The sequence below is a fragment of the Alternaria viburni genome (assembly GCF_023758015.1).
Source record: "Alternaria viburni strain BMP 2772 chromosome Unknown scaffold_21, whole genome shotgun sequence".
Lineage (NCBI taxonomy): Eukaryota > Fungi > Ascomycota > Dothideomycetes > Pleosporales > Pleosporaceae > Alternaria > Alternaria viburni.
Window position 1 is genome coordinate 285,016 of NW_026055790.1, and position 15,218 is coordinate 300,233.

The 15,218-nt window shown below is 55.3% G+C and overlaps 7 protein-coding genes across 7 annotated transcripts; 1 reads left to right on the forward strand and 6 right to left on the reverse strand.

The window, feature by feature from the left end:
- Positions 1-214: 214 nt before the first annotated feature.
- J4E79_008665 (uncharacterized protein) lies at positions 215-2,620 on the reverse strand (the record flags this gene model as incomplete). Its single annotated transcript, XM_049357520.1, has 2 exons — positions 215-2,141; positions 2,190-2,620. 2 exons carry the CDS (start codon positions 2,618-2,620, stop codon positions 215-217), a joined length of 2,358 nt encoding a protein of 785 aa, XP_049207991.1.
- A 2,505-nt stretch (positions 2,621-5,125) lies between these two features.
- J4E79_008666 (uncharacterized protein) lies at positions 5,126-7,007 on the reverse strand (the record flags this gene model as incomplete). The annotated part of the gene is made up of 3 exons (XM_049357521.1): positions 5,126-6,000; positions 6,052-6,595; positions 6,648-7,007. 3 exons carry the CDS (start codon positions 7,005-7,007, stop codon positions 5,126-5,128), a joined length of 1,779 nt encoding a protein of 592 aa, XP_049207992.1.
- A 1,491-nt stretch (positions 7,008-8,498) lies between these two features.
- On the reverse strand, positions 8,499-9,818 carry J4E79_008667 (uncharacterized protein; the record flags this gene model as incomplete). The annotated part of the gene is made up of 1 exon (XM_049357522.1): positions 8,499-9,818. One exon carries the CDS (start codon positions 9,816-9,818, stop codon positions 8,499-8,501), a length of 1,320 nt encoding a protein of 439 aa, XP_049207993.1.
- Positions 9,819-10,120: 302 nt separating this feature from the next.
- On the forward strand, positions 10,121-11,245 carry J4E79_008668 (uncharacterized protein; the record flags this gene model as incomplete). Its single annotated transcript, XM_049357523.1, has 1 exon — positions 10,121-11,245. One exon carries the CDS (start codon positions 10,121-10,123, stop codon positions 11,243-11,245), a length of 1,125 nt encoding a protein of 374 aa, XP_049207994.1.
- Positions 11,246-11,869: 624 nt separating this feature from the next.
- J4E79_008669 (uncharacterized protein) lies at positions 11,870-12,612 on the reverse strand (the record flags this gene model as incomplete). The annotated part of the gene is made up of 4 exons (XM_049357524.1): positions 11,870-12,267; positions 12,338-12,407; positions 12,481-12,513; positions 12,574-12,612. The coding sequence occupies 4 exons, from the start codon at positions 12,610-12,612 to the stop codon at positions 11,870-11,872; spliced, it is 540 nt and encodes a 179-aa protein (XP_049207995.1).
- A 482-nt stretch (positions 12,613-13,094) lies between these two features.
- On the reverse strand, positions 13,095-13,791 carry J4E79_008670 (uncharacterized protein; the record flags this gene model as incomplete). The annotated part of the gene is made up of 4 exons (XM_049357525.1): positions 13,095-13,408; positions 13,522-13,600; positions 13,647-13,679; positions 13,738-13,791. 4 exons carry the CDS (start codon positions 13,789-13,791, stop codon positions 13,095-13,097), a joined length of 480 nt encoding a protein of 159 aa, XP_049207996.1.
- A 449-nt stretch (positions 13,792-14,240) lies between these two features.
- On the reverse strand, positions 14,241-14,939 carry J4E79_008671 (uncharacterized protein; the record flags this gene model as incomplete). Its single annotated transcript, XM_049357526.1, has 4 exons — positions 14,241-14,587; positions 14,651-14,729; positions 14,801-14,833; positions 14,886-14,939. 4 exons carry the CDS (start codon positions 14,937-14,939, stop codon positions 14,241-14,243), a joined length of 513 nt encoding a protein of 170 aa, XP_049207997.1.
- Between the last annotated feature and the right edge of the window lie 279 nt (positions 14,940-15,218).

Consider the following 15,218-nt stretch of genomic DNA (forward strand, 5'->3'; position numbering starts at 1 on the left):
TAGAAGAGCAAAGAAAAAGAAAGCACGACATGTGCATACATGCAACGTAGAACACAGCCGTAAGAAAAAATGCCAGCGAAAAGCGCGTGGCTGATAAAACACTCGATCCAGTCGTGACTGTCGTAATCCTCCGCAAATCAAATACAACATCCCATCCCATCCCATCCCGTCTCTGCTCCCATTTGTCTTTGTACAATCTCTCATATCCACCCGTCTACCGCCTCCTCCTCTTCGCACTCGCACTCCCACCTCCCGTTCCCCTCCTCGTCTCATCCTCCACCTCCTCCACCGTCGCCGCAGGACTAGTACTATTACTACTCCCCCCACTAGCCGTACTCTCAATCTTACCCACGCCATTCACGTTCCCATTCGCACCCGTCGCATCATCCACACCGAGCAACCCAGGATCTTCGCCCCCGATGCCATTCGTCTCATCCGCAAAATCAAACCCACCAGTATCGCCGTTCGCGGGATCAACATCAAACGGCGTACTGGCATCGAACGTGAAATCAGGTAGTCCGCCGCCGTTGGTATTGGTGTTGATGCCGTTCGAGGCTTTTACGTCGGAGGGGGCATTCGCATCTGCGGTGAAGAAATCGTCGTCGTTGACGAAATGGCCCATGTTGAGGTCGAAACCGCCTGGTTCGCCTAGGCCGCCGTCGTCGCCGGTTGCGCCGCCGAAGTACCCGTCGTTACCTTCGCCGAGTCCAGAGATCTGGCCTGTGGGCGATAGCGGCAGGATACGCTCGTGGATGTGTTGGATCTTGCTGTTTTGCTGGTCGGACAACTTTTGTAGCATTTCTAGTTGTTGCTGCGTCGCTTGGTACTGGGCTAGGTCGCCCAGCAAGCGGTCCATTTCAGGCGGATGCGGGTTGGTAAGCGCGTTGTTTGTGTTTTGAGCGGACGTGTTGTTTACGATCTGGGAGAGGACATCGTTGCGCTGTTGTGGGGTGAGAGGGACGTGGCCGTCTTGGGTTTGGTAATTTGATAAAGCGGCGGCGTAGTCGAAGTCTGAAGGTGGGGGTTGCGAAGTGCCGGAGTGGTTGGTTGCTGTGGCGTTGGCGTTTTGGATGGCGGACATGATGGCGGAGTTGTCGGCTAGTGGGTTTAGGTTGGAGGCGGGGTCGGGTTTGACTTGGGAGGGCGTTATGCTGTCTCTGGCTTGCTGGGAAAATGGTGACGACTGGGACTGCTGGCGATTCATCGATACTGAGGGCCTGAACACTGATTGTCGACTGCCAGGCCGTGTGATGGGGCTAGCGAGTGGCCGGGCTGTTGGGCTCATGGTCGTGGCGCGGCCTGTCGTCGTTGGAGCGAGGTAGTCCTGGTTCGGGGCTGGCGCTGGTAGAATTGCAAGCGGTTTCTTGTTCCTCTGCAATTGCGGTGACTTTTGTGCTTCCTGCATGGGATAGTCGTCGACGTCCACGACATTGCCGTGATGTTGTTGTCGTGCCGCGGGGAACATGTCTGCCAGATTCATATTCGCGTTACCCTCTAGACTCCTATTATAGAAAGTGGCGAGGAATGTCAAAATGGCATTGATAGAGTTCTCGTGGCGGTCGTGCAGCGCTTGGAAGGATGTCGCTCGTGAGTACAACTCCTCATTCTGGCGTTTGATCTGGGTAAGGACATTGGAGATGAGCTTTTGCTGTTGCTGGAGTTCCCTGACTTCAACCCGCAGGCTGTTGTACTCGGATCGCGGGATCATGGCCATCTGCTCGTTTCCTCTGACGGCCACTTCTTCAACATAGCCTCCGCCCCCTGTATCTTGAATGTACTTGCGGTCTTCGTCGCTATCGCCCTTGTTTTCTTCGTCCCGTTTCCGCTTCGGTCCGGTAACAGGATTCTTCGGCTTCTGGATCAGCCATAACAGCTCTTGTCGACCGCGCTTGAAGTACTTGTTGTAGTACTCGCTAGGTGCTTTCGCTTTTGTCTCGCTGGCTTTCATCGAATTGTCCGAGAGTCCGACCTTCTTGTGGAAGCCGTACATGTTCAGTTGTCGTACGAAGGACGCGTAGTTGTTGTGCTTGAAGAGCTCGGGTATCAGGGTCCTCGCAAATTCGTCTTCGTCGAGCACGATGAAGGAGTTGCCGTCGTCCGACCAGCGAATGAGGTTTTCGTTCTTGTTGTTATCGAGGAAACTGTCAACGTCAGTCACGGTCCTGAGTACAGTCTGCAAAGATACTCACCTGCTCAACTTCTGCACAAACGGCGGGATCTGTTTCCGCTTCGCCTGTGCATCCTTCTTGGCAATAGCCGCCTTCTGCTCCAGCTCCTCATCGTCATCCACCGTCTCCCACTGTTGCGTTGGACTGGCAAATCCATCCCATTGATTCCGCCGTGGCGCAGGTGCAAGTTGCTGGTTTGTGTTTCGCCGTACCAATTGCCCCGCCATTTCCGCGCCGTCGTTGTATCCATCGAGCGACACGACGCGGCTGTGGCCTCCGCCCATGCTCTGGCCGTTGTAGTCGTACAGCGGCGGGTCGGTGAAGTTCATGTCTGCGCCAGCCGTGGGGTCGTTCCAGTTCATGTATGAGTCGGTCGCGGGGATGTCGTGCTGGTACGCCTGAGTGGGAGCCTGTGGTGAAGCACCCGGCGCGCGCCGCTTGCGGTTCGACATGAGTGCTCGCGCGCCTCGTGTGGCTGGAGCGAGGGAGATGTTTGATGGGTGCGTCCGCTGTGTGTATCCGGTGATCCCGCCGGCCTGAAAGATTCTTCGCGGGTCCTCGAGCGCGGCTATCAGCCTTGTCAATTCCGTGCAGATGCGAAGCCGTGGAATTGCGAACAGACACTCCAAGTCAATGATGGAGTTTAATCGTAGGCCCTAGGTCGCGCGATTCCGTCACGATTATGTAGCGGCGCAGTCCAGATTGTTGTCTTGTTGTCGCAGTTTTACTACACCACCGGGTGATTGTTCGAAACAGTTCGTTGACTCGCACAAAGAATCGGGGGGTGTTCCAGCAAAGGGCGCAAATACAAACGCCTGGAAGGCGGTTCTGGAAGGCAGCGGCGTCGTGATCAAGAAGGGCGCCGCGAGGCAGACATTCGGCGGAGCAAGATGAGTCGGGTCGTTTAAGTTTTGGTGGAGAAATCCGGGGTACCGGCGACCAATGGGTGGGCAGGCAGGCGATGGCGCTGTCGAAGGGTATGCGCAACGTGTTCAGATGCGGCGGAAGCCTGGAGTCGAGCGGTTGGATGGCGTGCAAGGCAGCGTCGGCACTGTCGCGTACGAACGCTCACGATGAGATCAGTAGACTTCACCGCACCGCCAGCGTCATTCGCTTAGCCTCGCGCTAGCATGACTCGCGACATCGTCTGGGTCCTGTCAGTAGTAGTAATGCTAACGTCCACGTTTCGACGCGACCTACAGCATGCTATTCATATTCACTTGCATTTCTCAACACCGGACTTGCAACGACATAAGGGCGTCAAAACTCTGTCATCCCGCCCCCCAGCCACGTCGACCCATGACAGCCGGCATGATTTGCATTCGGCCCGTTTGAGGTGGAACGATGGCATTTCGCCTGCAATTCCCATGCTTTACTACAGATTTCCCATACTATTCTCCGATCAACAGCGCCACTCATCGAGATCCATCCTGCCGCCGGTGGTCTATCATGCCAGGGCCTCAAACGCTGAATGGTTCTGGCTTCCGTGCAGTTGCTCTCCAGTATTCAACCATGCCTTGGAGTCCTACCTAGGAATCCTTGAGAGCAGATGCCTCTTACATGACCCGATCGACAGTGCATCTTGTCGGGAGCTATGGCAGTGCAAGCAGTTGGCCATCGCAGCTCACACCTGTATGAGATGGCCATTACCCCCCTCTGCCGCCCCCACCCGCTCAAGCTTACGACGACCAGCGACGTCCAACAAGAGACCTTCACCCCCTCCCCCACCCATCCGTGCCTTGACCTCCCCTGCTTTACGACAGATCTCCTATAATCCTCCGATCAACAGTGCGTCCCATCATGATCCATCCCGGCATGGCACTCCTTCATACCAGGGACTGCCCATCGAACGTTCTAGATATCACCTGATTTGGTATAATGTTTGTTGACTCGTACGTTGCAAGATAAGTAACGTGGTGTCAGATCGACTCAACAACCAGGGTACAAAGTCATGTGCCACGCGGTAGCGCTGCGATAGGTAAAGAAGCATCTCCGGAGAAGTGTGATGTGTGAGTTTGGATTGGCCGGAGAGCGGAAGCGATTGGACTGGGCAGTATGATACACGGAATGGTTTATCGGACATGAGCGATACTTTGGCTTTGAGGTTTCCACGTAGTCGGAACAAAGTCATTGCAGCGAATTGTAATACTAAGTTGGAACCCATACTAAGATCCAGGCATTGGGATGGAACTACGCGCGGACTTGATACCTAGGGAATACCGGATCTTGATTAGTAACCATGTAAGCAGATCAAAGTCAATTGCATAGCTTAGACCTCGGTCCAGAACACAGATGATACAGCACGAAAGGCAAGGCTAACAACAATGGCAGGTCAAGTAAAAATTGCACACCTTCCATTACAATCCTGTCGCACCACCTGGGAGCACCAGCACTATCCAAAAGACTATAATAATAAAAAACCGCGAATCGAAAACTGAGAGGAGAAACGACAGACAAGAAAAACGAAACTATCAACCTGAAATCTGCAACATCTCATCTGCCAAACTAGAAACAACAAGATCAGGAATCCCTTATGTTCATGAAAAGATGCTTTTTGCTGTGCGAACCCAAAATGCCAAGATTGGGGGGATAGTAGAGGGAATGAATAGATGGTGGATGGCGGATGTGGGAAATATCTCGGGGCAGCGAGCCCGCATGGGGGAAAATTCTGGATCTTCTTGGTGTTATACTAATGTCTTATCTTTCTACCGTTTCGTAGCATCATTCTTCGTATGCATCGTAATTGGTTCAATCCAGGTTTGTTGGTTAAGGTAAGTAGCGAGTGGGGGGCCGAGAGATAGGACGGTTTGGAAGGCCGTTAATAACGTTTCGGTGATTATCTTTGTCGTTCGTTCATGGGCGCCATCGCACGTTGTTCGTGGAAAAGGAGTGATGTGATGGATACGTGCGAATGTCTTCATTTCGTGCGTGCGTTGCGTTAGAGCGTGATTGTTGAACTATTGGCCTACGAGGATTTCGACGTTGGATTGACTCGACAGCTCATCGCTGTTGCGGTTCTGATGGCCGTTTTGGCGGGGGCGGCCGAAGCCCTGGCCGCGTTCAGGGAGGGGTCCACGGGGTTGGCGCGACGGACGGTCGTCGTAGTTTGTGCTGAAGGAGCGGTGGCCGCCAATGGGGCCAGGCGCATCCCAAGACGTCATTTGGCGCAGAGCACGCGGGCTGCTGTTTTGCGGGTAGCCGGAGCTGAGTTGCATTCGGTTCATTTCGCGCTCGAGCAGGCTGTCGTCGCGTTGCGACATGGAGCCCGTCGTGGGGGTGCCGTTGGGGTTGGTGGAACTGCCGCTGTAGCCGAGTCCTTCGAGCGAGATGCCGCCTGGGCGGCCGATGGGGTGGCTGGCGGTCGAGGGCGCGGGCGAAGGCGTGTAGGAGCGGAGGTCGGCGTAGGACTTGGCGCCGCGGAGGTTGGGCACTGCGTTCAAGCCGCCGGGCGAGTCGGGGAATCCGAGAAGACCTGATGGCTGCCTGTTGAAGGCGTTGTAGAATCCACCCTCGGCGCGCACATCGCTGAAGTCGGTGGTCGCTGCGCGGTTGAGGTTGCGGCGAGGCTGCTCCATGTGGTTGCTGGGCATCTGCGGCATCGGAGGGCTGAGGCCCTGGTTGTCGTGGACCTTGAAAATATGCACCTGTCGCTGTTCGCCGGTGCCCTTGGACACATGCGCGAGGCCTAGCTGATGAGCTAGAGTGTGGACGGTGCGGCGTTGGAGAGGCGCCAGATTCGGGGGGAACGTCATGCTGTCGCGCTCCTTGGTCTCCTTGAACAAAAGCAATTGCGTGTAGAATTGGAGCACTTGGGGGTCGTTGAGGTCGACATCTAAATAGTCGTTAGCAATGTTCCCGTCATATGTCCCGTCCGCAAACATACCAACAGTCTTTGATGCCGATCCAGCTCGCATGGCGGAAACTGGCGATGGCGATGTAGCGGGCATGTGCGAGGCAAGGGAGCCAAACGAAGCCTGTGATTGCAGACCGCCGCCGAGGGGCCGGTGCTGCTCCTCGAGCTGTCCACGGCGTTCACGCTTCTCCCGCTCGATACGCTCCCGCTCGGCCAATGGCAGCATCTTCTTGTACTCGACACGCAGCTTCCGGCCGTTGAGCTCAAAGTGGTTCATCGACTCGATGACGGCGGCCGTCTCCTCGGCAGTGGTGAAGTTGGCAAAGGCCAGACCCCTGAAGACGCCGTTGTCGAAGTGGTAGTTGAAGGCATAGGGCAGGGGTAGGCGCAGTTCCGTCATGAGGGAGACCAGCTGCTCCTTCTTGACGGCAAAGGGGATGTTCTTGATGACGATAGCGGTGGGGATGAGCTCTTCGTCGACGTCGTGGCCGTAGCTCGTGTTCTGCATGGCGCTGAGGTTGTTGTTGCCCAGGGCAAAGCTAGGCAGGCCTTGGGGCTGCTGGTCCATCCATCCCTATATAGTCAGTATTGACGCCATTCATCTATCGAGTATCGGGTGTGCTTACTGATGGCAGTGCGCTCCGCCCTCCGCCGCGCTGCTGCGACTTGATGCGGGCCTGCTGGGCGCCCCCGAGCGAGCCCAGGCCCTGGTTCTGGGAGAAGGCGTTGGTGTTCCAGCCTTGGGGCGCGCCCATGTCGTAGCCGTAGGCGCCGGCGTGCATGGTCTGGTTGAGGCGCTCGTAGTTGCGCGGCTGGTCGTACCTCTGCTGGTGGTCGTCTTGCGCGTACATGGCGTTGGGCTGCTGGACCTGCTGGTAGGCGTCGAACTGGCGAGAGGGCATGCGGTGCAGGGTGCCAGAGTGGGGCTGGTTCCGTTGGGCAATGGGCGAGCGCGACGTCGACTGGTCGTACGCCGACGAGTACATTATATGTGTGCGGCGAGGGAGGGCCGGGGCGGTGTTTGGGTGCAGAGCAAGAAAATTAACAGCGGAGGTAAGAGTAGCACGTGGTCCAAGCTCGTAATGTCGTGAAATGAGCGGAAGGCGGCCGTCGCAAACAGGTCAGGTCGGATCGGAGGAGAAAAGGGGTCGGCGTGAGCTCGAGCTTGCGTGGTCGAGGTTGGCTGGCGATGGTAATAATCAGGGATGCCTGGCGGACCCAGCGCAGTCGTCCCCTTTCGAGCCGCACTTTTCGGTGGGACGCGAACAACAGGCTAGCAGACGTCAGAGGGCTTCAATATCGCTAACACGCGACAGGGTGGATGCGTAGCTGGCTGGATGCGACGACGATGCCCGCCGCTTGGAAGCAAAAGTTGTCCTGACACCCGCTAACGGCGCGGGGAGACGGCTGCACACGTGCCCGCGACGACAGAGGGCAGCTGTTTCAATAGTCTCGCGCGCAGCGAACGGCTGGCCAGGTCAGGAGTCAGCGACTTATCCATCTTGATTGGCTGACGCCCATCGTAAACCATCTCCCGCTGCACTCTGCCTAGGTCGTGTTTGGTATTAAGTTGTGTATACGGCTTGTTCCTCCCGCCGTCTGAGGCCGCTACCTCTTCGCCGCCCTCTACCATGACATCTCTCTTAAAATACCCTCGTCCGCACAGATGCCCTGGCCAGAGCCCAACACCTCCCATTACTCATGCCCACCATGTCCGCCCACGCGCCACATCACCGCCCTCCCTGGACGGGCCAGCCTCACAAAAGGGCGACAGAGGGATGGCCCGGCGTTCTGGAAGTCGCCAGGTGGCGGGCCGTAGCGTTAGCTCCCTGCCAATAACGTGGAACAACACCAACTCTGCTTTTCCCTTCCATCAACGCCTGCCAGAAGTGTCTGCTGTCAACGGCGTCGAGACAGGCCAAATCTGCCCCGTCGTGAACTCGAGGGACCTGCTCCTTTGGCCAGAATCCTCCGAGACGCTCGGGGTGCATGATGAGCACACGCGACGTCGTCAGCTGCACCCTGCCACCGGTAATCTCCCCTGGTACGGTTCATCGTGCTGCACCCCAGATGTGCAACTGGAATAAGGCTGCATATTCACTGCCATCCCTTGACACTGCTTGTTCACATTCTATTGTGGTCTACACATAACTCTGTATAATCTTCATCCACGCTGCGCAGCCCACGCCGCACAGTACACTCACTCATCTCATTTGACAGACCATCTGAAAGCTAGGCATATACTCGGCCATGGAAGACGATCAGGGTCGGCTTCCCGCTTTTATCAAGTTTCCGACTGGCTGAGCACAGCAGATGTGGTTTGTAGGATCGCTTAGCCTGCATGCATAGCTGATCATGTGAATCCGGCCACTGGGCCGAACACCACTCTCGGGCGCGACGTCTCGCCATCATCCCTTTTCTGCGGACTGGTTACGCGACAGACATCGTGGCTGTGCTTACATCAATTGCATGCCCCTTCAGTCCTCAAAGTCGAGCAGCCGCGAGAATTCAGTCTCGCCGACGCGTCGGAACTCGGCTCCCGCTGCAAACTGCCCACTTGCTTCCCACGCTTGCATGGTCGCCTGGTCGTATGGCCCATTAATCTCACCTTCTGGTGCGTTGAGCCAGTGGAACTCCCACTGCACTGTCTCCGGGTTCGGGTTCTTCCAATCCTCTCCAGTCTCACGCTTGTACTGCCGCATAATGGATTCGCGGGGGAGTTCGTAAATATCCTCGACGCCGCGATCAGACAGCCGACTGGCGCATTCGGTTATAGAATCAATCACCCCCTTTGCCTGGATCGCCGCAGCATCCTGCGATGGATCTGAATCGACCTCCATAGCCTGGCTCTTCTTCTTCTTGGCCCAGTTCTTGGCTGGCTTCTTCGGTGCTGCCTTGCCGTATCGGACGAGAGCCTCCATGGGCGTCTCGCCAACGTCCAGGTGCGTGATAAGGGTCGATAGAACGTCGCTGGTCACGATGGAGTCTTCGGCTCGTTCTCGTGCCTTTCGCTCGGCATCCAGCTTGTCTTGCGCCTCCTTTGCCTTTTTGATGTCCTTCTTCGATATGCCGTCCAACCACGAGTCTTGGGCAGCTTCAGGGTCAAAAGCCTTGCGCACAAAGTTTCCTGCTTCGTCAAAACGACCCTCTTCCTGCTCGGCGCTCATGTTGAAAGCATCCAGCTTGGGCGCATGCTTCTTCTTGCCACCTGCACCTATTTCCTCGTCGACGTCGGATGGGACGTGGTCGCGCAACTCGTCATCTCCCTCGTCGCTGCTACTCTCTACTTCATCGGTTCTGCTCTTCGAACCCTTGGTGAAGTCGACAGCTACGTGGCCCCCAGACTTGCTGTTCGCTTCCTGACCCTCGATCTCGGCATCGTCCAGGAAGCGCAACTTCTTCTTCTTGGTCTGATCTCTGCGCAGTCCCTCGTCCATCTCATCGTCCTTGTCATCCTCGGCGAACATGTCGTCGTCATCGTCCTCGGTTTTGGGCGGCTCGTCCTTGTTGGGTCGGGCTTCTGCGCGCGCCTCGAAGTTCTCCGTGGAGCTATCTGAGTCGTAGCCGTCGATGTTGACTGCGTTCCGCTTGATGCCTGCGCCTTTTCCTATAACGTCAGCCTCGAGAGCAGGATCTTCCTCATCCTCTGCATCCGGAGCCAGCGTGGAGGGGTTGCGCGGGTCGAAGCGGGGTTTCTTGGTGGAATGTTCGTCGGCGTCCATGTGGTGGGTTCGCGTGAATTGCTCGCCAGCGCGCTTCGGTCGCGCGGGATTGTATGTTCCACTAGAGCTGGCCATGACGATTAGCAACGTTACGCGGACTTGCGGCGTCGAGGTTTGGCGATATGTGAGTCCAGGCGGCCAGGCAGTGACGTCGGACGCGATTAATTTGAAGCTTGGGCCATGACGCGCTAATCGGAGTTTAGCGGACTTCTCACTGGCTCAAACGGCCCGCTGTACTGCTGCCAACCACGGTCGTCATCCCAGGCCTCTCGTCAATACGTATTACTTCTACCACCTGCCCGCCGTTACCTAACAATACCCGAACCATTCACTGCCCTCTAAAAGATCATCTGACTCACTAATCCCGCACACTCAAAATGGTAAGAGCGACCCAACCACCTTCTTTGTCCTACACTCACCACGAACAGTTCAACCCCAACTTTTACGACCAAGACGATCCCATGGCCATGTACCAGTCCCTCGCCGCACGTCGCGGCGGCGCTCCTCGACGCTTCGATGAGTACTTTCGATGCTATCCCATCGTCATGTTGCCTGGCCCGGAGCGCCACGAGGCAAACCACGGCGGCAAAGTGTTCCTCCCTCCGAGTGCTCTCGACAAGCTCACCAGGCTGCACATCACATACCCTATGCTCTTCGAGCTCATAAACGGCAAGGCGGACGGGAAGAAGACACACGCAGGTGTGCTGGAATTCATCGCAGAAGAAGGCAAGATCTACCTGCCATACTGGCTTATGGAGACACTCCAGCTGGAGCCCGGTGACTTGCTACAAGTCAAGTCGACCGACATCCCTCTCGGCACCTTTATCAAGCTGCAACCACAAGACTCCTCCTTCCTCGACATCTCCGATCCCAAGGCCGTACTCGAAAACGCCTTCCGCAACTTCTCTTGCCTTACAGTCGGCGACATATTCACATTTTCATACAACGACAACGTGTATAGCATAGCAGTGTTGGAGGCCAAGCCAGAACACCCAAACAAGGCCGTCTGTACCATCGAGACTGATCTGTCAGTCGACTTCGCTCCCCCAGTAGGCTACCAAGAGCCCCAAAGGAACAGTGGCACAAGCACACCGCGCAGTGGAAAGGGCGTCATGAGCGGCAAAGGCGGCACACTACACGCTCAAGGCACCATGGCGGACGCGATCAACTACGCGGCTATCGCACCATCATCGACGACCGCAGCCAACGGAGCCAAGGCCACTTCCTCAAATTTCCTCACCACCGGCCACAAGCTGCTCAAGAAGGGCAGCAAGGCGCCCACCCCGCAAGCGTCCACCCCCATCGCGGGACAGTCCTCAAATCCGCCCACGGCAGTACGACGCACCAACGGCCCGCAGCCGCTCAGACTACCACCCAACAAACTGTTCTTCGGGTACGAGATCAAGCCACTCAAGGGCAAGGAGGAGGAAGGCGAGCAGAAAGATTCGAAGCATTTTGAAGGATCAGGGCAGTCTCTGCGCAAGAAGAAGGGCGACAAATGAGGTAGATACCCGATTTGATGGAACTTGCGAATATTCAGAGAGCAGCATTATGTGGCGCTGATAACGGGTACTGGGATAAGGACATGGCGTACGGCGTTTGATACCTACAATTCTAGTCATGTGTGAAATAAATGAAGCACTTATTTCCTCTCTTTCTTATGGTGTTCAACTCTGCGTATATGTCCAGTTCACTAACTTGCAGGAATAGTTCATGCGCCTCTAATCTGCAGTTTAACATTCTCTAAGCCATAGCTGCATCCATCTTTTCCCTCGTCCGTCCTAAACAGATATACCTCACTCTTCAAACACCTCAAACAACACAAGCATGAACGGATGCAAGAGTATTATATCATCAATGAAATTTTCTTGCTCAAGCTAGACGATCAAGTCAAGTGCTAAGCGCATCTCCACCGCCAAAGTAAATCCGGCAGAAGCAAGTCTGTCTCGCGTACCAAAGCCCCAGTACCGTCGTCAGACCGTGTATCTTCCACTAAACTTGTGACTTCTGATGCAGCATGCGAACTTGCATGCGCTGCGGATGCAGAACTCGTGATCTCCCCTGAACTAGAGAACGGGGGAAAGAAACAGAGATAGTGAGGTAGAGGGGAGAGAGATGGAGACAGCCTAAACCATCTCATCAAGCTCCTCATCAAGAACCTCCTCTTTGACACCGACACACTTTCCGTCACCACCTTCCTCACTACCATCTTCTTCAACCGCGTCCTCAACACTCTCCTCCTTCTTGCTCTTGGTCTTAGCCTTTTTGGCACGCGGTTTCTTACTCGGCGTAGCCACCTCGTCCTCATCTACACCCTCACCATCACCTCCATCGCCCTCGAGAATACCAGCGCCACGTTTCTTGCCACTGGCTGTCTTGTTGTTGGGTGTCTTGCGCGGAGTAGTAACGGGCGTCTTTGCCTTAGCGCCGCCTTCGGGTAGTGTCCAGCCGTATTCTTCGTAGAGTTTGCGTTGTTCGACGCGGAGGAGGGAGACGCGGACTTGGACGCCTTTGATGGATGTTCCTGGGTGGGTGGGGGGTTAGTTAGGTTGGGGGGATGGATGAGGTGGGGGATGGAGATGGGAAAAACTAACCAGGAAATACGCCAACGATACGCTCGTAGTCTTCGGCTGTGAGGTAACGTCCTTGTGTCAAGATGAGGAGCTACATGGGAAGGAAGCTGTTAGTCCTGATCTACCAGTCCCGAGGTCATCAGGCATCTTGAGCGAAGGCTTACCTTCTTCTCGTTCTCCAGCGTCCAGCGGAATGCCTGAGGTGGGTGTTAGTTGCTGGCTCGATGAGTGAGTACTGGAGGTGGGGAGGAACATACGCCGCCTTCGGCTGCTGCGGTCTTCTTCTTGGGTGGCATGGTCGGTGACTTGTTGGTTGCTTTGGAGACTGGGATTGGATGTTGGTTTGGTGTGGGGTCGTAGATGGTGTAAGAGAGAGGAAGAGTGGGAGAGGGATCGAGTCGAGAGACGAGCGGGAGTAAGCGATTTATACGTGTCTCGAGTGCGAGGTTTAGAGTCTGGCTGGTGCTTAAAGTGGAAAGAGGGGAGAGGTGAGGTGAGAGTGAGATTCTACTTGATTTCCTTTTCGAGGTGGAAGAGTCACCTTCACCTTTGCATTTGACTCACAGGGAAGAGAGACACAGGAGATACGCACTGGTTATCTTGATTTTCAGGGTAAGATAAATCCCGCAGATTGTGCTGAATGATTCATACACCGCCCCGGGGCCAGAATGCGCACTAATTAAGGCAGTCATGCTCTAGATATCGATCCTAATGAAGTCGTATACGTAGAAACCGACTATTCTCGGCCCAAGTTTGACGTCTTAGTATCTCAGAAGATCTACATATCCTCATCAAGAACCTCCTCTTTGACCTTCCCACTATCCTCCTCTTCGACTTCAGCCTCAACACTCTCCTCTTTCTTTGCCTTGGACTTCCTGCCACGCGGCTTCTTCGCCTTCGGAGTCTCCTCCTCAACGTCATCTCCATCACCAGCCTCTTCCTCAGCATCCCTCTTCTTGTTCTTGCGCGGCGTAGGCGTCTTCTTCAGCACTGCACCGCCATCAGGAAGCGTCCAGCCGTACTCATCGAAGAGCTTGCGTTGCTCGACGCGGAAACGGGAGACTTTGATTTTGACGCCGTTGAGGTTTGTTCCTGTGGGAGGGGTTAGTGGGTTGCTGGAAGGAGGTTGGGTTGCTGGTGTGTAGGCGTGGTGTAGGTATAGGTGTGAAGGACAAAGAACGGAAGAGAGTGAAATGAAGACATACCCGGGAAGACGCTAACAAGACGCTCGTAATCTTCGCCCGTGAGGTAGCGGCCTTGAGTCAGGATGAGTAGCTGGTTTCGCTATGTCAATTCAAGGCTCGGTACGTGTATGTAGGATATAGTTTACCTTGTTTGCGTTCTCGAGTGTCCAGCGGAATGCCTGGTTGTGGACGTTAGTCAAGCTGCTGCAAAGGGATTGGGGTAGAAGAGCAACATACACCGCCTTCAGCATCGCCGCCCTCAGCTGCTGCGACCTTCTTCTTGGGAGGCATTGTTGTTGAAGTAGTTTGTTGGTATGGGGAACTGAGGTGGGAGTGCTGGGTTTATGTGGGTTGGTAGATGGTGTAAGAGAATGAGAGTGTGGTGGAGGAAGAAGAGGGGAGAGGGGAGAAGATATGAGGGACGTGTTTAAGTAGACGTTGAACAGTTCGGGATTGAGGATAGTGAGAGTGAGATCCGAATCTAGATCCGTGCAAGATAACGAGTTTGTAAGCTCACCTTCACCTTTGCACACTCAGCGCGAAAATGTAAAATCACGAAAGACGAATTCGGAAATGGCTTTTGTCAGGCTGATGAAATGCCGCAGATGCTGCAAAGTGCATTTGTACCGCCAGTTTGCTAATGTTCGACGCAGTGCCTTACTCAAATATTCCTCATCATGAAGAATTCAGTAGAACCCGTCATGCGCTCACGTGCCTGTCCTCTCAAGCGCCCAGAATTCCTAAACACCCTCTTCAAGCAGCTCCTCCTTGACAACGCCATCACCCCCATTTAGCTCACGGTACAGCTCACCACCAAGTCCGTCATCCTCCTCGACCTCCTTCTTAACAACCTCCTTCTTCGGCTTGCGGGCACGCGGCTTCTTGGTAGGCGACTCCATCTCACCAGCTACCTCAGCGTCACCACCCTCCTCACCCTTCTCCCTCTTCTTCGACGACTTGCCCGGAGTCTTCGTAGGAGTCTTCTCCGCGTCACCAGGGAGAGGCCAATCTAGCTTCTCACACAGCGCGCGCTGCTCCTTGCGCATCTTGATGAATCGCTGGCGGATCGCGTCCCAGTTGGTGCCGGCTAATGAGTCGTACGTTAGTATCGCAGACAATACGGATTGGGGAGTGGGCAGTGGAAACGTACCGGGACCAGGGAAGGCGCCGACCATCTTGTGATAGTCGTCTTTGGTGAGGGTGCCGCGGTTCATGGCTAGTAGGAGGAGCTAGGAATGTGGGTTAGTGGGCTGTGAGGTAAGGTGAGGTGAGGTATTGGAGGATGTGGGATGGGACTTACGGTGCGCTCGTTTTCGGCGGTCCAGCGGAATTTCTGGGAGGGTTGTTAGTAAATGTGTATGTAAGTGGAATTGGCGTGTACTTACGCCATCGCCGCCAGCTTCGGCACCGTCATCGCCGGTCTTCTTCTTTGGTGGCATGGTGGTTGTTGAACGGATTGATCGTCGAAGGCGACTGCAAGTGATACGTACTGAGTGCTGTACGAAGTATCTGACAAGAGAAGATTCGGCGGTGGTGGGAAGAAGGACAGAAGGTTTGTGTGAGAGCCGTATCAAGATAAGCCACTAGGCAACCAGGGGTGACGAGGAAAAGTGAGAGTGAGATACCGTGCCGCGTTGCGCTGTGCTACAGACCATCAACAAACAAGTGCGCCTTCACCGTGATTTCCAGCAGCGAAGCATCGGCGCAAGAACAGCACT